General features: G+C 52.1%; 1 protein-coding gene across 1 annotated transcript in view; it reads right to left on the reverse strand.

The window, feature by feature from the left end:
- Nucleotides 1-387: 387 nt before the first annotated feature.
- LOC139276824 (cadherin-related family member 4-like) overlaps nt 388-23,988 on the reverse strand; it is a 134,164-nt gene continuing 110,563 nt past the window's right edge. The window contains exons 18-20 of the mRNA XM_070894822.1: nt 9,882-9,972; nt 5,168-5,195; nt 388-1,078 (exon numbers count right to left, since the gene is read on the reverse strand). Coding sequence (XP_070750923.1) covers nt 1,023-1,078; nt 5,168-5,195; nt 9,882-9,972 — 175 coding nt within the window. The 3' untranslated portion in view covers nt 388-1,022. The remainder of the gene's footprint in view (nt 1,079-5,167; nt 5,196-9,881; nt 9,973-23,988) is intronic.

A 23,988-nucleotide genomic window follows, 5' to 3' on the forward strand; every position in this document is an offset into this window, starting at 1 on the left:
TGCCAGGGTGTCCCTGGAGATGGAACACGCGGTGTCCACCGGTACGCTCGCGGCCTTCCGCGAGAGGTGGGCACCAGAGGGACTGGAGTACATCATCACCCCCGGCAACCACATTTTAATTTTACCGTTTAAGGTTCACAAAGTTTTATTTGTTAATTTGTCAGTTCTAGTGCCCCTTTAATAAGAGGGCATTCAGCTTTATCGTTTAGTTGTAGGGCTGTTGCGTTGTGAGTGGCTCAGCCAGTCAAGTGATGTTCACAAGACTCAATAAAACCTCAGTCAGTTGGGTTTGGGTCATCCACGATGAGGTATGCAATTGTGAGCCTAATGGATGAACTGGTAATGTGTAGTGTGATTGTTAAACGGTTGTTAAGAAACCAACTAGTTCTTAATAGTAATGTGTTGCTATGAATCCGTAAGCAAAGAACCCATGAAGCATCTACATTACACTACACCTCAAAAGTACTTCATTGGCTGTAGGTGCCCTACAGGTAGTGAAAGTGCGACATAAATGTAGCGTTTCTTTCTCTTTCTCTCTTTCTTTATTTTTAAACCACACCCTGATTCATGCCAATATAAAATACATGTGTATTGAAATGCCGTATGTCCCATAATCCAGACATCGCTTCACAACGGACAGGCAGCAGGCCAGAACATTTAAAAGCACAAAGATGAACGATTTTACAGCGAGGTTTGTAATGAAATATTCCCGTATTTCGGACACACTTATTTGCAGAGTTGTCGATCAGTAAGACGTGCGACAGATGAGTAAAGGGGGCAGAGTGCAGCTTTACAGCCGAGGTTAGGAGTCGCCGGGGTTAAGGGTCACCTGGGTGGGCCACAGCAAAGATGTGGTGGATTCTGTCGGGGGTGTGCGATCCTCCCTGTGCCATGGCCCGATGTGGCCGAACCCTCGGGCTGTGAATACGCTAATCTCACCCCATAAACTAAAAGCAATCGCAGTAACGCAGCAAGTAAACAGCTCGGGCGACGTGTGATCTGAGCCCGTGATCTTCACCTTCTCACACCCACCGTCGTGTGCCCGTCACCGAGTTGAAGAGATAACGTCGTCCTGTACCTGAGAAAGGAAATCGATTCAGCGATCTGGTGGGCCAAGGAGTTATCATATATTTAGACTGCATACCAACTGTCCTCTGTTAAAACCTCCTCTGGATCCATCTTTTGGTTCTGATGAAGGGTCAGCGACCTGAAACGTTAACTCTGTTTCTCTCCCCACAGAAGCTGCCTGACCTGCCCCAGCATTTTCTATTTTTAATTTCAGATTTCCAGCATCCGCAGTATTTGACTTTAGACCTCTATTCCTCTCTTTTCGAGAGGAGACAATGGCCAGGGGCTTGATTCCTGCTTCACTTTCATGTTGGTGAGTTTTGCCAACACTTCAGTTAGGTTGCAGCTGCTCGAAGCCTGGGGACTCCAGATAGATGGACAACCCGAGATTTTCCAATCCCCCTCTGCCCCCGCACTGAACACTGAGGAAAGCAGCTACTCGTTCATCGAGGCAGAGGCCCCAGGCCCCAGGCCCCAGGCCCCGTGGTGTGGGACAAGGCCGTGTGTCTTTATTGCATCAATAGAACAAGTGGTGGTGGTCAGGTGATGCCAAGTTTGGGTTTTAAAAGCCTGTGGGTTGCAGGAGGAAGGGCAGGCTGAGGGATGCACGATGTCCTAGCGGGGAAGGTGCTGAATAGGAGATGGTGCAGTGAGTCATGATTCCAACTTAGTGTGTAGGAGGGAGGAACAGGAAAGCTGTCCCAACGGCAAACACAAACCATTTAAAGATACTGCACTGAACCCAGATCTAGCTCTGTCAAGCCCGTGTGGTGCCTGGTGTGCAACAGCCACCACACATTAAAAAAATCCACGCACAGGCATCTTCCATCCTTCAGGATGTAGTTCAGGACCTGGAACATTGCGTCCTTCATTGAAACATCTGTGAACTCATCCTTTTTTGACGTGGAAGCAAGTTATCCTCGATACAAGGGTCCGCCTATGTTGACGGGTACAAAAAGCTGAATGAAATGGTGGCCTTGATTTCAAAGGGACTGGAATATTAAGGGGTGCAAGTTATGTTACATTTATATAAAACTCTGGCTTGACCCCATGTGGAGCACTGCATTCAGTTCTGGCACCACACCCCAGGAAGGATATATGGGCCTTGGAGGCGGTGCAGAACAACTTCACCAGAATGATAGTGGGGCTTAGGGGGTTAAATTATAAGGAAGGGTTGCATAGACTTGGATTGTATTCCCTTGAGCATAGAGGGGTGATATAATAAAGGTGTTTCAAATGTTAAAATTATTCAAGAGGGTCGATACATTGAAAGTATTTCATTTGGTGGGGGAGTACAGAACAAGGGGGCATAATCTTAATATAAGAGCTAGACCATTCAGCACTGAAATCAGGAAGCAATTCTTCACACAAAGGGTCTGGAACTCTGGAACTCCGACCCCCAAAATGCTGTGGATGCTGGGGGGCAATTCAAGCTTTCGAGACTGGGATCGATAGATTTTTGCTGGGTGAGGGTATCAAGCAATACGGAGCAACGGCAGGATAATGGAATTCATGGCGGAGCAAGTTTGAGGGGCTGAATAGCCTACTGCTGCTAAATATTAATATAACCCCAATGTGGGGGGGACAACATTCTTAAGCATCTACAACAGAGCGGCCAGTAATATGGGAACCACAAAATCCTCATCACACAGCATGGCAAACCTGCATCTCCCACTGCCTGACGGCAGCTGTGTATCCCTTTAATGGAAGCTTAAAATGGCAAAGAATCAATTAAACCCACCCAACCCCACAACCCCCTCACACACACTATACCCCAGCCAATTCCCCACCACTTCACACACACTGTACCCCATCCAACTCCCCCCCTCACACACACTGTACCCCATCCAACTCCCCACCCCCTCACACACACTGTACCCCAGCCAACTCCCCCCCCACACACACTGTACCCCATCCAACTCCCCCCCTCACACACACTGTACCCCATCCAACTCCCCACCCCCTCACACACACTGTACCCCATCCAACTCCCCCCCCACACACACTGTACCCCATCCAACTCCCCACCCCCTCACACACACTGTACCCCAGCCAACTCCCCCCCCACACACACTGTACCCCATCCAACTCCCCCCCCCTCACACACACTGTACCCCAGCCAACTCCCCACCCCCTCACACACACACTGTACCCCATCCAACTCCCCACCCTCACACACACTGTAACCCATCCAACTCCCCACCCCCTCACACACACTGTACCCCATCCAACTCCCCACCCCCTCACACACACTGTACCCCATCCAACTCCCCATCTCACACACACTGTACCCCATCCAATCCCCACCCTCTCACACACACTGTACTCCATCCAAATCTCCACCTTCTCACACACACTGTACCCCAGCCAACTCCCCACCCCTTCACACACACTGTACCCCATCCAACTCCCCACCCTCTCACACATACTGTACCCCAGCCAACTCCCCACCCTCTCACACACACTGTACCCCATCCAACTCCCCACCCCCTCACACACACTGTACCCCATCCAACTCCCCATCTCACACACACTGTACCCCATCCAATCCCCACCCTCTCACACACACTGTACCCCATCCAACTCCCCACCCCCTCACACACACTGTACCCCATCCAACTCCCCACCCCCTCACACACACTGTACTCCATCCAAATCTCCACCCTCTCACACACACTGTACCCCAGCCAACACCTCACCCCTTCACACACACTGTACCCCATCCAACTCCCCACCCTCTCACACACACTGTACCCCATCCAACTCCCCACCCTCTCACACACACTGTACCCCATCCAACTCCCCACCCTCACACACACACACTGTAAACCATCCAACTCCCCACCCCCTCACACACACTGTATCCCATCCAACTCACCACCCTCACACACACACTGTACCCCATCCAACCCCCCACCCTCACACACACTACCCCATCCAATCCCCACCCTCACACACACACTGTACCCCATCCAACTCCCCACCCCCTCACACACACTGTACCCCATCCAACTCACCACCCTCACACACACACTGTACCCCATCCAACTCCCCACCCCCTCACACACACTGTATCCCATCCAACTCACCACCCTCACACACACACTGTACCCCATCCAACTCCCCACCCCCTCACACACACTGTACCCCATCCAACTCCCCACCCCCTCACACACACTGTACCCCATCCAACTCACCACCCCCTCACACACACTGTACCCCATCCAACTCCCCACCCCCTCACACACGCTGTACCCCATCCAACTCCCCACCCCCTCACACACACTGTACCCCATCCAACTCCCCACCCCCTCACACACACTGTACCCCATCCAACTCACCACCCTCACACACACACTGTACCCCATCCAACTCCCCACCCCCTCACACACACTGTATCCCATCCAACTCACCACCCTCACACACACACTGTACCCCATCCAACTCCCCACCCCCTCACACACACTCTACCCCATCCAACTCCCCACCCCCTCACACACACTGTACCCCATCCAACTCACCACCCTCACACACACACTGTACCCCATCCAACACCCCACCCCCTCACATACACTGTACCCCATCCAACTCCCCACCCTCACACACACTGTACCCCATCCAACTCCCCACCCCCTCACACACACTGTACCCTATCCAACTCCCCACCCTCTCACACACACTGTACCCCATCCACCCCATTAGTTCAGGTAATAAAGGTGAAGGTCACAGAGTGACTGTGTCTGCAGTACGCAGCTCATGTGATTATGTTTAAGAGTTAAGAACACAACACCTGGCGACGGGAAACAGGAATCACCCCCTCACACACACTGTACCCCATCCAACTCCCCATCTCACACACACACTGTAACTCATCCAAATCCCTACCCTCTCACACACACTGTACCCCATCCAACTCCCCACCCTCTCACACACACTGTACCCCACCCAACTCCCCACCCTCATACAGTGTACTCAGCACACAAACTCCCAGATACTGTACCGCATGTTGCTCAGGATTCTTTGCACAACTCAATGAGAACCTAATCCTAAACAGTAATACATGGATGTGGAGAATGGAAGGATAGTAACAGAAACGTACTTGGATCGAGTGCTTCACCATCGAACTGCTGTGGAACAAAGAGTGAATAATAATGTATTAGTCGGCCCAGTTCCACCCACTCACAACACATCAATACTTGATTAACATTCTCAAGGCTGGTCTGCAGAGGATTGTCCGGCAGTCGCAGGCTCTTGGGCAGCACAGACTTTATTTTCAGCTGACACACTGACACTGAAATGCACACTAATATCACAGTGAGTAATACATGCCGGTAGCCAGGATAGATTTATCATTGAATATTAACCCTGGAATAGAGGGAGAGAGAGAGAGACACACACACACACTCGCACACATTCCACATCCAGTGAGAGTCAGAGAGAGAGCCTTGTTCACCAATGCCCAGTTTGGGTTCTGTCAGGACCACTCGGCTCCAGACCTCATTACAGCACTGGTCCAAACATGGACAAAAGAGCTGAATTCCAGAGGTGAGGTGAGAATGACTGCCCTTGACATCAAGGCAGCATTTGACCGACTGTGACATCAAGGAGCCTTAGTAAAACTGAAATCAATGGGAATCAGGGGGAAAACTCTCCTCTGGCTGGAGTCATACCGAGCACAAAGGTTGTTGAAAGCTAATAATCTCAGCCCTAGTACATCGCTGCAGGAGTTCCTCAGGGCAGTGTCTGAGGCCCAACCATCTGCAGCTGCTTCATCAATCACCTTCCCTCCATCATAAGGTCAGAAGTGGGGCTGTTTGCTGATGACTGCACAGTGTTCAGTTCCATTCGCAGCTCCTCAGATAATGAAGCAGTCCATACCCACATACAGCAAGACCTGGACGACATTCAGGCTTGGGCTGATAACATTTGCACCACACAGGTGCCAGGCAATGACTATCTCCAACAAGAGAGAGTCTAACCACCACCACAGTCAACGGTATTACCATCACCGAATCCCCCACCTTCAACATCCTGGGGGGTCACCATTGACCAGAAACTCAACTGGACCAGCCACATAAATACTGTGGCAACAAGAGCAGGTCAGAGGCTGGCTATTCTGTGGTGAGTGTCTCACCTCCTAACTCTCCAAAACCTTTCCACCATCTACAAGGCACAAGTTAGGAGTGTGATGGAATACTCTCCACCTGCCTGGATGAGTGCAGCTCCAACAACACTCAAGATACTCGACACCATCCAGGATATAAGAATTAGGAACAGGAGTAGGCCATCTAGCCCCTCGAGCCTGCTCCGCCATTCAACAAGATCATGGCTGATCTGGCCGTGGACTCAGCTCCACTTACATGCCTGCTCCCCGTAACCCTTAATTCCCTTATTGGTTAAAAATCTATCTATCTGTGATTTGAATACATTCAATGAGCTAGCCTCATCTGCTTCCTTGGGCAGAGAATTCCACAGATTCACAACCCTCTGGGAGAAGAAATTCCTTCTCAACTCGCTTTTAAATTGGCTCCCCCGTATTTTGAGGCTGTGCCCCCTAGTTCTAGTCTCCCCGACCATTATTTTAAATGTTTCTATAAGATCACCCCTCATCCTTCTGAACTCCAAGGAGTAAAGACCCAGTCTACTCAATCTATCATCATAAAGTAACCCCCTCATCTCCGGAATCAGCCTCGTGAATTGTCTCTGTACCCCCTCCAAAGCTAGTACATCCTTCCTTAAGTAAGGTGACCAAAACTGCACGCAGTACTCCAGGTGCGGCCTCACCAATACCCTGTACAGTTGCAGCAGGACCTCCCTGCTTTTGTACTCCATCCCTCTCGCAATGAAGGCCAACATTCCATTCGCCTTCCTGATTACCTGCTGCACCTGCAAATTAACTTTTTGGGATTCATGCACAAGGACCCCCAGGTCCCTCTGCACCGCAACATGTTGTAATTTCTCCCCATTCAAATAATATTCCATTTTACTGTTTTTTTTCCCAAGGTGGATGACCTCACATTTTCCGACATTGTATTCCATCTGTCAAACCTTAGTCCATTCGCTTAACCTATCTAAATCTCTTTGCAGCCTCGCTGTGTCCTCTACACAACCCGGTTTCCCACTAATCTTTGTGTCATCTGCAAATTTTGTTACACTACACTCTGTCCCCTCTTCCAGGTCATCTATGTATATTGACAAAGCAGTCTGCTTGATCGGCACCCCATCCACCACCTTAAACAAACACTCATTCCCTCCAACAGCGGTGCACAGTGGCTGCAGTGTGTACCATCTACAAGATGCACTGCAGCAACTCGCCAAGGCTTCTTCGACAGCTCCACCCAAACCCACGACCTCTACCACCTAGACGGACAAGGGCAACAGGCGCATGGGAACCACCTTCAAGTTCCCCTCCAAGTTACACACCATCCCGACTTGGAACTATATCGCCGTTCCTTCATCGTCACTGGGTCAAAATCCTCACACTCCCTCCCAAACAGCACTGTGGGAGTACCTTCGCCTCACGGACTGCAGTGGTTCAAGAAAGTGAGACACCACCATCTTCTCAAGGGCATTAGGGATGGGTAATAAATGCTGGCCTTGCCAGTGACGCACACATCCCGCAAATGAATAAAGATAACTTTCACACACACTCACAAACAGACACACTCTCACACACATTCTCATATACATATATACTCTCACATACACTCACACACTCTCATACACACTCACACACAAATTCTCTCTCTCACAAACTTACATCTCACACAGAAACACACTCTCACACACATTCATATACACAAACACACACAAACTCACACCCTCTCACACTCACACATATCCTCTCTCACACTTACAGTCTTACACCCTCTCACACACACTCTCGCACACTTACACCCTCTCACACACCCTCTCACACACACACACCCTCTCTCTCACTCATACCCTCACACACTCACACCCTCTCCCACTCACATACATACACTCACACACAATCTCTCACTCACACACTCACAAAAACACACTCTCCCTCACACACACACACACAAACATACTTTCCCTCACATACACACTCACTCACACCCCCCCTCACACACACTCACTCGCACACTCACACACACTCTCTCGCACACACCCTCTCACACACATTCTCATTCACACACACCCTCCCTCACACACACTCACATATGCCCTCTCACACACACTCTCTCATTCACACACACCCTCTCACACACACTCTCTCTCTCTCACACACACACACACACACACTCACTCACACTCACTCACTCTCCCTCTCTCACACACACAAACACAGTCTCCCTCACACGCACACTCTCCCTCACACACACACTCTGTCACACACACATTCTCCCTCACACACACACTCACATACACACTCCCCCTCACACACACACACACTCTTCCTCATAAACACTCACACACACTCTCCCTCTCACACATACGCTCCCTCACACATACACACAAACTCTCCCTCTCACACACACACACTCTGTCACTCACTCACTCACACTCACACACTGTCACTCACACACTCACTCACACACACTCTCCCTCACACACTCACTCACTCGCACACTCACATACTCTCCCTCACATACACACTCACTCACTCACACCCCCTCCCCTCAAACACACTCACATACACCCTCTCACACACACTCTCTCATTCACACACACCCTCTCACACACACTCTCCCTCACACACACGCACACACACTCTCTCACTCACACTCACACACAAACACAGTCTCCCTCACACACACTCACACACGCTTCCTCACACACACACACTCTTCCTCATAAACACTCACACACACTCTTCCTCATAAACACTCACACACACTCTCCCTCTCACACATACGCTCCCTCACACACACTCACACACAAACTCTCCCTCTCACACACTCACACACACACATACTCACACACTGTCCCTTTCACACACACACACACACACACACTCTGTCACACACACAATCTCCCTCTCAAACACACACACTCTCACACACACACACTCTCCCTCACTCCCTCACACACACTTTCCCTCACTCCCTCACACACACACTCTGCCACACACACACACTACTCTCACACACATACTCTCCCTCTCACACACACACTCTCCCTCACACTACACTCTCCCTCACACACACACACACTCTCCCTCACACCACACTCTCCCTCTCACACACACACTCTCCCTCACACTACACTCTTCCTCACACACACACACACTCTCCCTCACACCACACTCTCCCCCACACACACTCTCCCTCACACACACAGTCACACACACACACACACACACACTGTCTCACACACTCTCCCTTACACACACACACACACTGTCACACACACTCTCCCTCACACACACACACACTCTCTCTCACACTCTCCCTCTCACACACACTCTCTATCACACTCTCCCTCTCACACACACACACACACACTCTCTCACACTCTCCCTCTCACACACACACTCTCTCTCACACACTCACGCACACACTCTCTCACACTCTCCCTCACACTCTCACTCACACTCACACACACACTCTCTCTCACACTCTCCCTCTCACACACACACACACACACACTCTCTCACACTCTCCCTCTCACACACACACTCTCTCACACACTCACACACACACTCTCTCACACTCTCCCTCACACTCTCACTCACACACTCACACACACACTCTCTCTCACACTCTCCCTCACATACACACGCACACTGTCTCACACACACACAGACATACACATCCTGTCAGAGATCCCGTTATGCCTCTGCTCACCTTGCTGAAGGGGCTTTTTGACGGCAGCTCCACCTTCTCCTTGGAGCCCCCAGTTTTATTTCCCTGCGGTGCTTCAGTTTCAGGGGGCAATCTACATTGAGAGAGAAAAACGGAGCAGTTGCAGAGTTTCAATGTAACAGTGATCCGCCACACTCGGTCCTCTGAGCTTCAGGAACAGTCTCGTGCCTCTTTGAAATGTTTTCCTTATGACGGGAACGGGACACGGCTCAAGGTGCAGTCTGTCCAGACCACACGATTCCAGTATGGATGGCCCTGACCTCACTGCGTTGGCTATATCATTTGACTTTCTTTTTCCTGTCTTGATTGAAACTCAACTGTGAGGCACCAATCACTAAAAGTCCCTCGATCTCTTTAAACTTCACCCGTGCCTGTTTCCGCAGCATTCATGGAGTACCTGCACTGCCAAATGTTCCGTTGTTTGTACAGCACCTTACACCGGTCCCTATTACATTGCATCGGCCCTTGTTTTAGTTCCTGAGCTGTGTCCTTTGAGCAGTTTGCACTTGTTGTATATGCTGACTATGGATGTACTCTCTGTGTAGTCACTGTGAGATTGTATAAGATGGAGGCTTGTTTACCTGATGTACTTTCAATAAGGTTCACACCGTGTACATACATGCTGGCACCACTAGAGGGTGTAACTGGTGGAGACCGGGGGTTTCCTGCCCTGCTGGCAGGGCCCTGTATAAAAGGCTTGCACACCATGCTTGCACAGCACTCTGGAGTTTGGAATAAAGGACCGAGGTCACTACAGTTCAAGTACAACACATTGCCTTGTGGAGTCATTCATAAGTACACTATAGACATGACAGCATTGACTTTCTGAATCCAGGTGATTAATGTCAATTAGAATCAGAGGGTTCCCAGTACCTGTCGGGGAGGCCACATACACTCACATGTCTGAAATGGAGATAGTTAGTACATGTGTGTGTGTGGAGCATGTGAGTGTTGTTTGCACGCGTGTGTTATGGGTCTACGTGTGGGAGAGCCATGTCGATATGGTGTGCACACACGCAGAGGTAAGAACACTTTCTCAAAGGCCCCCTCAGCCTAGTAAGCAGGGGCATAGCATAAGAACAGAAAAACATAAGAAAAAGGAGCAGGAGTCAGCCATTTGGCCCCTCGATACTGCTCTGCCATTCAATAAGATCCTTGCTGATCTGATCATGGGCTCAGCTCCACTTCCCTTCCCTCGCCCCATAACCCTTGACTCAGAAACATAGAAACATAGAAAATAGGTGCAGGAGTAGGCCATTCGGCCCTTCGAGCCTGCACCACCATTCAATAAGATCATGGCTGATCACCCACTCCAGCACCTCCCCCCCACGCCCCCTCCACACCCCCCGACCTTTCCAGCCGCAAAGACCACATCCAACTCCCTCCCGAACACATCCAATGAACTGGCATCAACAACTCTCTGTGGCAGGGAACCCCACAGGCCAACAACTCCCCAAGTGAAGAAGTCTCTCCCAATCCCAGCTCCAAACAGCCCACCCCCCCCATCCCAAGAGCTTGCCCCCCCCCCCCCCACCAGCTCCGGACCCACCCAACACCGGGAACACTCCCCCCGCACCCAACCCGCCCCGTCCCGTCAGAATCCTTCCCAAATGTCGAACACCCCCGGAAGTTGAACCCCCAGCCCCAGAGCCACGCCCCCGCGACGCCAACCACACCACATCCACCAACCGCCATCTGCGCAGTCAACCCGTCCACCCTCACTCCCCGCACCGAAGCACAGAGCCCCCAGGCCCGCCCCTCCAACACACTTCGCCCCCCAGACCTCCGCTGCAATGTGGCCCCTCCTGTCCCCCGCCCTGGGTTTCTCCACCCCCCCCCCGCACCTCCACCACTCTCCCCTCCATCCCCCGCTCCCGTCTCCCCTCAACTTCCCTCTGCCTCCCCGCACATCTCCCATCTTGAGGGCGGTCACCTTCTAGGGCAGGGAATTTTAGCCCCCAGCGTGGAAATCCTGCTCCCGCCGCAGAATTGGCCTTACCCCCCCTCAATGGAAGCGGAGTGCAATTTCCCAATTTCCCTTTCGTTCAGAAAGCATCACCTATAAGGTCATCCTGTATCACTTCCTTGTATCCCTCTCCACTCACATTCCCCTTTCCTCACCCAAACCCCAGGGCCTTCCGTGTCCACCCCCAGGAAATACTCTCCTCCAAGGTACTTACCTTGTTTTCGCCACTTCATTTCTGCAGTTACTGACTTGCTCAGTCACCCCCTCACCCCCTTCATTGATGCCCCATCCCCAGTAAAACCATTTCTCTCTCTCTCACCCTGACTGTTCCCCCGGTACGGCCCTCATCTCCACTTCCTTAAGACCAAAGGACGCAAAACACAACATTTAGGCAGACAACTGGTTCAGCCATTCACTGCAAGATCCAGGTGGACTTGCTCTCGTCCTGCTCTCATTCTGCCAAAACTGATCACTCTTCCAGGATCATCTGGTATTCAAAGATAATCTCCGGCATCTCTTTTTCATTACAAACCATCTTCTTAAAACCCCTCTCCCCCGCCTCCTTCACCCTCACCTCCAACAATAAGTGCGAGGAGCCCATGGACTTCTTTGTCACAAAGATTGAGACCATTCAGTTGCCTCTGCCACTTTCCTCACTAACCTGAGCCCACCGGGCCAACCTTCCACTGAGGTTCCCCACTGCCTTAGCCCTGAACCCGCTAGTTTCTCTGGTTTCTCTCCGATCTCTCCTCATGAGCTCTCTGTGCTCATCTTGTCCATGAAACCCACTTCCTGCTTCCTCAACTCTATTCCCACTAAACTGCTGACCCCCTAACATCGCTTCCTGGCCCCCATGTTAGCTGATATTGTTAACGGTTCTCTCTCCTCAGGTATTGTGCCCCTCCCTTTCAAATCTGCCGTCATCACCCCTCTCCTCAAAAAAACAACCCTTGACCCCAACTGTGCTTGCAAATTATCCCCTCCTCAACCTTTCCAACCTGTCTGCAGCCTTTGACTGAGTTGACAGGTCCATCCTCCTCCAACGCCTCTCATCCATCATCCAGCTGGGTGGGACTGCACTCACCCAGTTCCATCCTTATCTATCTAATCATAGCCAAATAATCTCCTGACATGGCTTCCCTTCCCTCCCCCACATCGTTACCTCTGGTGTTCCCCAAGGATCTATCCTTGGCCCCCTCCTATTTCTCATCTATATGCTGCACCTTGGTGACATCATCCAAAAACACAGCATCAGTTTCCACATGTACACTGATGACACCCAGCTCTACCTCACCACCACCTCTCTCGACCCCTCCACTGTCTCTAAATTGTCAGGCTGCTTGTCCGACATCCAGTACTGGATGAGCAGAAATTTCCTCCAATTAAATATTGGGAAGGCCAAAGCCATTGTCTTCAGTTACCACGACAAATTTCATTCCCCAACCACTGACTCCATCCCTCTCCTTGGCCACACTTTGAGGCTGAACCAGACTGTTCTCAACCTTAGTGTGGTACTTAACCCTGAGCTGAATTTCTGACCCCATATCCTCGCCATCACTACGACCGCCTAATTCCACCTCAATAACATTGCACCTCTCTGCCCCTGTTTCAGCCCATCTGCTGCTGAAACCCTCATCCATGCTTTTGTTAGGGTCAGAATTGAACTATTCCAATGCTCTCGCTGGCTGGCCTCCCATCTTACACCCTCCATAAACTTGAGCTCACCCAAAACACTGCTGCCTGTGGCCCATCCCGCACTAAGTCATGTTCACCCATCACCTTTTGTTCACTGATCGAAATGGGCTCTCAGTCCAGCAATGGCTCAAATTTAAAATTCTTATCCTTATTTTCAAATCCCTTCATGGCCTCACCCCTCCCTACCTCTGTAACCTTCTCCAGCCCTTAAACCCTCTGAGATCGCTGATTCCGGCCTCTTGTGCATCCCCGCATATAATTACTCCAGTGTGCCTTCAACTGCCCTAAGCTCTGGAACTCCCTCTCTAAATCTCTCCTCCTCGCTCTCCTCCTCAGATGCTCCTGAAAATCTACCGCTTTGACTAAGCTTTTGATCACCTGTTCTAATATCTTCTGAGGTGGCTCAGTGCCAAATTTTGTTTAATATTGCTCCTGTGTACTGCCTTTTGATGTTTTACTATGTTAGAGGCACTATTTAAATGCAAATTGTTGTTGGATAACAGGTGGAGTCCCAAAGACACGAGGTAACACAGTCCCAGAGACACAGGGTGACACAGTCCCCCATTCACAGGGTAACACAGTCCCAGAGACACAGGGTAACACAGTCCCCCAGACACAGGGTAACACAGTCCCAGAGACACAGGGTGACACAGTCCCCCAGACACAGGGTAACACAGTCCCAGAGACATAGGGTAACACAGTCCCAGAGACACAGGGTGACACAGTCCCCCAGACACGAGGTAACACAGTCCCAGAGACATAGGGTGACACAGTCCCAGAGACACAGGGTAAAACAGTCCCAGAGACACAGGTTAACACAGCCCCAGAGACACACGGTAACACAGTCCCAGAGATACAGGGTGACACAGTACCAGAGACACAGAGTAACACAGTCCCAGAGACACAGGGTGACACAGTCCCAGAGACATAGGGTAACACAGTTCCAGAGACACAGGGTAACACAGTCCCCCAGACACAGGGTAACACAGTCCTAGAGACACAGGGTAACACAGTCCCCCAAATAATGGGTAACACAGGCCTAGAGACACAGGGTAACACAGTCCCCCATATACTGGGTAACACAGTCCCCCATACACAGGGTAACACAGTCCCCCAGACTCAGGGTAACACAGCCCCAGAGACACAGGGTAACACAGTCCCCCAAACACAGGGTAACACAGTCCCACATACACTGGGTAACACAGTCCCAGAGACACAGGATAACACAGTCCCCCAAATACTGGGTAACACAGTCCCCCATACACAGGGTAACATAGTCCCAGAGACACAGGGTAACACAGTACCCCTTTTATTGGGTAACACAATCCCCCAGACTTAGGGTAACACAGTCCCAGAGACACAGGGTAACACAGTCCCAGAGACACAGGGTAACACAGTCCCCAGACTCAGGGTAACACAGTCCCCCAGACCCAGGGTAAGACAGCCCCAGACACAGAGTAACACAGTCCCCCACACACAGGGTAACACAGTCCAAGAGACACAGGGTGACACAGTCCCCAGACAAGGGTAACACAGTCCTAGAGACACAGGGTAACACAATCCCCCAGACACAGGGTAACACAGCCCCAGACACAGAGTAACACAGTCCCCCACACACTGGATAGCACAGTCCCAGAGACACAGGGTAACACAGTCCCCAGACTCAGGGTAACACAGTCCCCCAGACCCAGGGTAAGACAGCCCCAGACACAGAGTAACACAGTCCCCCACACACAGGGTAACACAGTCCAAGAGACACAGGGTAACACAGTCCCCCAGACACAGAGTAACACAGTCCTAGAGACACAGGGTAACACAGTCCCCCATACACTGGGTAACACAGTCCCTAGACACGGGGTAACACAGCCCCAGAGACAAAGGGTAACACAGCCCCTGAGACACAGGGTAACACAGTCCCCCAGATCCAGGGTAACACAGTCCCCCAGACACAGGGTAACACAGCCCCAGACACAGGGTAACACAGTCCCCCAGACACAGGGTAACACAGTCCTAGAGACACAGGGTAACACAGTCCCCTAGAAACAGGTTAACACAGCCCCAGAGACAAAGGATCACACAGCCCCAGAGACACAGGGTAACACAGTCCGAGAGACACAGGGTAACACAATCCCCCAGACACAGGGTAACACAGTACCCCAGACCCAGGGTAACACAGCCCCAGACTCAGGGTAATAGTCCCCCTCACACAGGTTAAAACAGTCCCAGAGACACAGGGTAACACAGTCCCCCAGACACAGTGTAACACAGTCCCAGAGACACAGGGTGACACAGTCCCCCAGACACAGGGTAACACAGTCCCAGAGACACAGGGTAACACAGTCCCAGAGACACAGGATGACACAGTCCCAGAGACACAGGGTAACACAGTCCCAGAGACACAGGGTGAAACAGTCCCAGAGACATAGAGTAACACAGTCTCAGAGACACAGGGTAACACAGTCCCCCAGACACAGGGTAACACAGTCCTAGAGACACAGGGTAACACAGACCCTCAGACACAGGGTAACACAGTAGTAGGGACACAGGGTAACACAGTCCCACATATACTGGGTAACACAGTCCCCTATACACAGGGTAACACAGTCCCCCATACACAGGGTAACACAGTCCTAGAGACACAGGGTAACACAGTCCCCCAAATAATGGGTAACACAGGCCTAGAGACACAGGGTAACACAGTCCCCCATATACTGGGTAACACAGTCCCCCATACACAGGGTAACACAGTCCCCCAGACTCAGGGTAACACAGCCCCAGAGACACAGGGTAACACAGTCCCCCAAACACAGGGTAACACAGTCCCACATACACTGGGTAACACAGTCCCAGAGACACAGGATAACACAGTCCCCCAAATACTGGGTAACACAGTCCCCCATACACAGGGTAACATAGTCCCAGAGACACAGGGTAACACAGTACCCCTTTTATTGGGTAACACAATCCCCCAGACTCAGGGTAACACAGTCCCCCAGACCCAGGGTAAGACAGCCCCAGACACAGAGTAACACAGTCCCCCACACACAGGGTAACACAGTCCAAGAGACACAGGGTGACACAGTCCCCAGACAAGGGTAACACAGTCCTAGAGACACAGGGTAACACAGTCCCCCAGACCCAGGGTAACACAGCCCCAGACACAGAGTAACACAGTCCCCCACACACTGGATAGCACAGTCCCAGAGACACAGGGTAACACAGTCCCCAGACTCAGGGTAACACAGTCCCCCAGACCCAGGGTAAGACAGCCCCAGACACAGAGTAACACAGTCCCCCACACACAGGGTAACACAGTCCAAGAGACACAGGGTAACACAGTCCCCCAGACACAGAGTAACACAGTCCTAGAGACACAGGGTAACACAGTCCCCCATACATTGGGTAACACAGTCCCTAGACACGGGGTAACACAGCCGCAGAGACAAAGGGTAACACAGCCCCTGAGACACAGGGTAACACAGTCCCCCAGATCCAGGGTAACACAGTCCCCCAGACACAGGGTAACACAGCCCCAGACACAGGGTAACACAGTCCCCCAGACACAGGGTAACACAGTCCTAGAGACACAGGGTAACACAGTCCCCTAGAAACAGGTTAACACAGCCCCAGAGACAAAGGATCACACAGCCCCAGAGACACAGGGTAACACAGTCCGAGAGACACAGGGTAACACAATCCCCCAGACACAGGGTAACACAGTACCCCAGACCCAGGGTAACAAAGCCCCAGACACAGGGTAACACAGCCCCAGACTCAGGGTAATAGTCCCCCTCACACAGGTTAAAACAGTCCCAGAGACACAGGGTAACACAGTCCCCCAGACACAGTGTAACACAGTCCCAGAGACACAGGGTGACACAGTCCCCCAGACACAGGGTAACACAGTCCCAGAGACACAGGGTAACACAGTCCCAGAGACACAGGATGACACAGTCCCAGAGACACAGGGTAACACAGTCCCAGAGACACAGGGTGAAACAGTCCCAGAGACACAGGGTAACACAGACCCTCAGACACAGGGTAACACAGTAGTAGAGACACAGGGTAACACAGTCCCACATTTACTGGGTAACACAGTCCCCTATACACAGGGTAACACAGTCCCCCATACACAGGGTAACACAGTCCTAGAGACACAGGGTAACACAGTCCCCCAGACACAAGGTAACACAGTCCGAGAGACACAGGGTAACACAGTCCCCCAGACACAGGGTAACACAGTACCCCAGACCCAGGGTAATACAGCCCCAGGTGCAGGGAAACACAGTCACCCAGACATAGGGTAACACAGTCCTAGAGACACAGGGTAACAGTCCCAGAGACACAGGTTACACAGTCCCAGAGACACAGGGTAACACAGTCCCCTAAACACAGGGTAAAACAGTCCCCCAGACACAGGGTAACACAGTCCCAGAGACACAGAGTAACACAGTCCCAGAGACACAGGGTGACACAGTCCCAGAGACATAGGGTAACACAGTCCCAGAGACACAGGGTAACACAGTTCCCCAGACACAGGGTAACACAGTCCTAGAGACACAGGGTAACACAGTCCCCCAAATAATGGGTAACACAGGCCTAGAGACACAGGGTAATACAGTCCCCCATATACTGGGTAACACAGTCCCCCATACACAGGGTAAGACAGTCCCCCAGACTCAGGGTAACACAGCCCCAGAGACACAGGGTAACACAGTCCCCCAAACACAGGGTAACACAGTCCCACATACACTGGGTAACACAGTCCCAGAGACACAGGATAACACAGTCCCCCAAACACTGGGTAACACAGTCCCCCATACACAGGGTAACATAGTCCCAGAGACACAGGGTAACACAGTCCCCCATATATTGGGTAACACAATCCCCCAGACTTAGGGTAACACAGTCCCAGAGACACAGGGTAACACAGTCCCAGAGACACAGGGTAACACAGTCCCCCAGACTCAGGGTAACACAGTCCCCCATACACTGGGTAACACAGTCCCCCAGACTCAGGGTAACACAGTCCCAGAGACACAGAGTAACACAGCCCCCAGACACAGGATAGCACAGTCCGAGAAACAGAGGGTAACACAGTCCCAGAGACACAGGGTAACACAATCCCCCAGACACAGGATAGCACAGTCCCAGAGACACAGGGTAACACAGTCCCCAGACTCAGGGTAACACAGTCCCCCAGACCCAGGGTAAGACAGCCCCAGACACAGAGTAACACAGTCCCCCACACACAGGGTAACACAGTCCAAGAGACAGGGTGACACAGTCCCCAGACAAGGGTAACACAGTCCTGGAGACACAGGGTAACACAGTCCCCCAGACCCAGGGTAACACAGCCCCAGACACAGGGTAACACAGTACCCCAGACACAGAGTAACACAGTCCTAGAGACACAGGGTAACACAGTCCCCCATACACTGGGTAACACAGTCCCTAGACACAGGTTAAAACAGTCCCAGAGACACAGGGTAACACAGTCCCCCAGACACAGTGTAACACAGTCCCAGAGACACAGGGTGACACAGTCCCCCAGACAAAGGGTAACACAGTCCCAGAGACACAGGGTAACATAGTCCCAGAGACACAGGGTGACACAGTCCCAGAGACACAGGGTAACACAGTCCCAGAGACACAGGGTGAAACAGTCCCAGAGACATAGAGTAACACAGTCCCAGAGACACAGGGTAACACAGTCCCCCAGACACAGGGTTACACAGTCCTAGAGACACAGGGTAACACAGACCCTCAGACACAGGGTAACACAGTAGTAGAGACACAGGGTAACACAGTCCCCCATATACTGGTTAACACAGTCACCCATACACAGGGTAACACAGTCCCCCAGACTCAGGGTAACACAGTCCTAGAGACACAGGGTAACACAGTCCCCCAGACACAGGGTAACACAGTCCGAGAGACACAGGGTAACACAGTCCCCCATATACTGGGTAACACAGTCCCCCATACACAGGGTAACATAGTCCCAGAGACACAGGGTAACACAGTCCCCCAGACGCAGTGTAACACAGTACCCCAGACCCAGGGTAATACAGCCCCAGGTGCAGGGAAACACAGTCCCCCAGACATAGGGTAACACAGTCCTAGAGACATAGGGTAACAGTCCCAGAGACACAGGTTACATAGTCCCAGAGACACAGGGTAACACAGTCCCCCAAACACAGGGTAAAACAGTCCCCCAGACACAGGGTAACACAGTCCCAGAGACACAGAGTAACACAGTCCCCCAGACTCAGGGTAACACAGTCCCCCAGATACAGGGTAACACAGCCCCAGACTCAGGGTAACAGTCCCCTACACACAGGGTAACACAGTCCCAGAGACACAGGGTGACACAGTCCCAGAGACACAGGGTGACACAGTCCCCCAGACACAGGGTAACACAGTCCCAGAGACACAGGGTAACACAGTCCCAGAGACACAGGGTGACACAGTCCCCCAGACACGAGGTAACACAGTCCCAGAGACACAGGGTAACACAGTCCCCCAAACACAGGTTAAAACAGTCCCCCAGACACAGGTTAACACAGTCCCAGAGACACAGGGTAACACAGTCCCCAGACACAGGATAACACAGTCCCCCAGACTCAAGGTAACACAGTCCCCCAGACTCAGGGTAACACAGTCCCCCAGACACAGGTTAACACAGTCCCTCAGACACAGGGTAACACAGTCCTAGAGACACAGGGTAACACAGTCCCCCATACACATGGTAACACAGTCCCCCAGACTCAGGGTAACACAGCCCTAGAGACACAGGGTAACACAGTCCCCCAGACACAGGGTAACACAGCCCCAGACACAGGGTAACACAGTCCCCCAGACACAGGGTAACACAGTCCCAGAGACACAGGGTAACACAGTCCCCTAGACACAGGTTAACACAGCCCCAGAGACAAAGGATAACACAGCCCCAGAGACACAGGTAACACAGTCCGAGAGACACAGGGTAACACAATCCCCCAGACACAGGGTAACACAGTACCCCAGACCGAGGGTAACACAGCACCAGACACAGGGTAACACAGCCCCAGACTCAGGGTAATAGTCCCCCTCACACAGGTTAAAACAGTCCCAGAGACACAGGGTGATACAGTCCCCCAGACACAGGGTAACACAGTCCCAGAGACACAGGGTAACACAGTCCCAGAGACATAGGGTGACACAGTCCCAGAGACACAGGGTAACACAGTCCCAGAGACACAGGGTGAAACAGTACCCCAGACACAGGGTAACACAGTCCTAGAGACACACGGTAACACAGACCCTCAGACACAGGGTAACACAGTAGTAGAGACACAGGGTAACACAGTCCCCCATATACTGGGTAACACAGTCCCCCATACACAGGGTAACACAGTCCCCCAGACTCAGGGTAACACAGTCCTAGAGACACAGGGTAACACAGTCCCCCAGACACAGGGTAACACAGTCCGAGAGACACAGGGTAACACAGTCCCCCATATACTGGGTAACACAGTCCCCCATACACAGGGTAACACAGTCCCCCAGACTCAGGGTAACACAGTCCCAGAGACACAGGATAACACAGTTCCCCAAATACTGGGTAACACAATCCCCCATACACAGGGTAACATAGTCCCAGAGACACAGGGTAACACAGTCCCCCAGACACAGGGTAACACAGTACCCCAGACCCAGGGTAATACAGCCCCAGGTGCAGGGAAACACAGTCCCCAAGACATAGGGTAACACAGGCCTAGAGACACAGGGTAACAGTCCCAGAGACACAGGTTACACAGTCCCAGAGACACAGGGTAACACAGTCCCCCAAACACAGGGTAAAACAGTCCCCCAGACACAGGGTAACACAGTCCCAGAGACATAGGGTAACACACTCCCAGAGACACAGGGTAACACAGTCCTAGAGACACAGGGTAACACAATCCCCCAAATAATGGGTAACACAGGCCTAGAGACACAGGGTAACACAGTCCCCCATATACTGGGTAACACAGTCCCCCATACACAGGGTAAGACAGTCCCCCAGACTCAGGGTAACACAGCCCCAGAGACACAGGGTAACACAGTCCCCCAAACACAGGGTAACACAGTCCCACATACACTGGGTAACACAGTCCCCCAAATACTGGGTAACACAGTCCCCCATACACAGGGTAACATAGTCCCAGAGACACAGGGTTACACAGTCCCCCATATATTGGGTAACACAATCCCCCAGACTTAGGGTAACACAGTCCCAGAGACACAGGGTAACACAGTCCCAGAGACACAGGGTAACACAGTCCCCCAGACTCAGGGTAACACAGTCCCCCATACACTGGGTAACACAGTCCCCCAGACTCAGGGTAACACAATCCCAGAGACACAGAGTAACACAGCCCCCAGACACAGGATAGCACAGTCCGAGAAACAGAGGGTAACACAGTCCCAGAGACACAGGGTAACACAGTCCCCCAAACACAGGGTAACACAGTCCAACATACACTGGGTAACACAGTCCCCCAAATACTGGGTAACACAGTCCCCCATACACAGGGTAACATAGTCCCAGAGACACAGGGTTACACAGTCCCCCATATATTGGGTAACACAATCCCCCAGACACAGGATAGCACAGTCCCAGAGACACAGGGTAACACAGTCCCCAGACTCAGGGTAACACAGTCCCCCAGACCCAGGGTAAGACAGCCCCAGACACAGAGTAACACAGTCCCCCACACACAGGGTAACACAGTCCAAGAGACACAGGGTGACACAGTCCCCAGACAAGGGTAACACAGTCCTAGAGACACAGGGTAACACAGTCCCCCAGACACAGAGTAACACAGTCCTAGAGACACAGGGTAACACAGTCCCCCATACACTGGGTAACACAGTCCCTAGACACGGGGTAACACAGCCCCAGAGACAAAGGGTAACACAGCCCCTGAGACACAGGGTAACACAGTCCCCCAGATCCAGGGTAACACAGTCCCCCAAACCCAGGGTAACACAGCCCCAGACACAGGGAAACACAGTCCCCCAGACACAGGGTAACACAGTCCTAGAGACACAGGGTAACACAGTCCCCTAGACACAGGTTAACACAGCCCCAGAGACAAAGGATAACACAGCCCCAGAGACACAGGGTAACACAGTCCGAGAGACACAGGGTAACACAATCCCCCAGACACAGGGTAACACAGTACCCCAGACCCAGGGTAACACAGCCCCAGACACAGGGTAACACAGCCCCAGACTCAGGGTAATAGTCCCCCTCACACAGGTTAAAACAGTCCCAGAGACACAGGGTAACACAATCCCCCAGACACAGTGTAACACAGTCCCAGAGACACAGGGTGACACAGTCCCCCAGACACAGGGTAACACAGTCCCAGAGACACAGGGTGACACAGTCCCAGAGACACAGGGTGACACAGTCCCAGAGACACAGGGTGAAACAGTCCCAGAGACATAGAGTAACACAGTCCCAGAGACACAGGGTAACACAGTCCCCCAGACACAGGGTAACACAGTCCTAGAGATACAGGGTAACACAGATCCTCAGACACAGGGTAACACAGTAGTAGAGACACAGGGTAACACAGTCCCCCATATACTGGGTAACACAGTCCCCCATACACAGGGTAACACAGTCCCCCAGACTCAGGGTAACACAGTCCTAGAGACACAGGGTAACACAGTCCCCCAGACACAGGGTAACACAGTCCGAGAGACACAGGGTAACACAGTCCCCCATATACTGGGTAACACAGTCCCCCATACACAGGGTAACACAGTCCCCCAGACTCAGGGTAACACAGTCCCAGAGACACAGGATAACACAGTCCCGCAAATACTGGGTAACACAATCCCCCATACACAGGTTAACATAGTCCCAGAGACACAGGGTAACACAGTCCCCCAGACACAGGGTAACACAGTACCCCAGACCCAGGGTAATACAGCCCCAGGTGCAGGGAAACACAGTCCCCCAGACATAGGGTAACACAGTCCTAGAGACACAGGGTAACAGTCCCAGAGACACAGGTTACACAGTCCCAGAGACACAGGGTAACACAGTTCCCCAGACTCAGGGTAACACAGTCCCCCAGATACAGGGTAACACAGCCCCAGACTCAGGGTAACAGTCCCCCAGACACAGGGTAACACAGTCCCAGAGACATAGGATAACACAGTCCCCCAGACACAGGGTAACACAGTCCCAGAGACACAGGGTGACACAGTCCCCCAGACACAGGGTAACACAGTCCCAGAGACACAGGGTAACACAGTCCCAGAGACACAGGTGACACAGTCCCCCAGACACGAGGTAACACATTCCCAGAGACACAGGGTAACACAGTCCCCCAAACACAGGGTAAAACAGTCCCCCAGACACAGGTTAACACAGTCCCAGAGACA

Source organism: Pristiophorus japonicus, chromosome 12 (genome assembly GCF_044704955.1).
Source record: "Pristiophorus japonicus isolate sPriJap1 chromosome 12, sPriJap1.hap1, whole genome shotgun sequence".
NCBI classification, from domain to species: Eukaryota; Metazoa; Chordata; class Chondrichthyes; family Pristiophoridae; genus Pristiophorus; species Pristiophorus japonicus.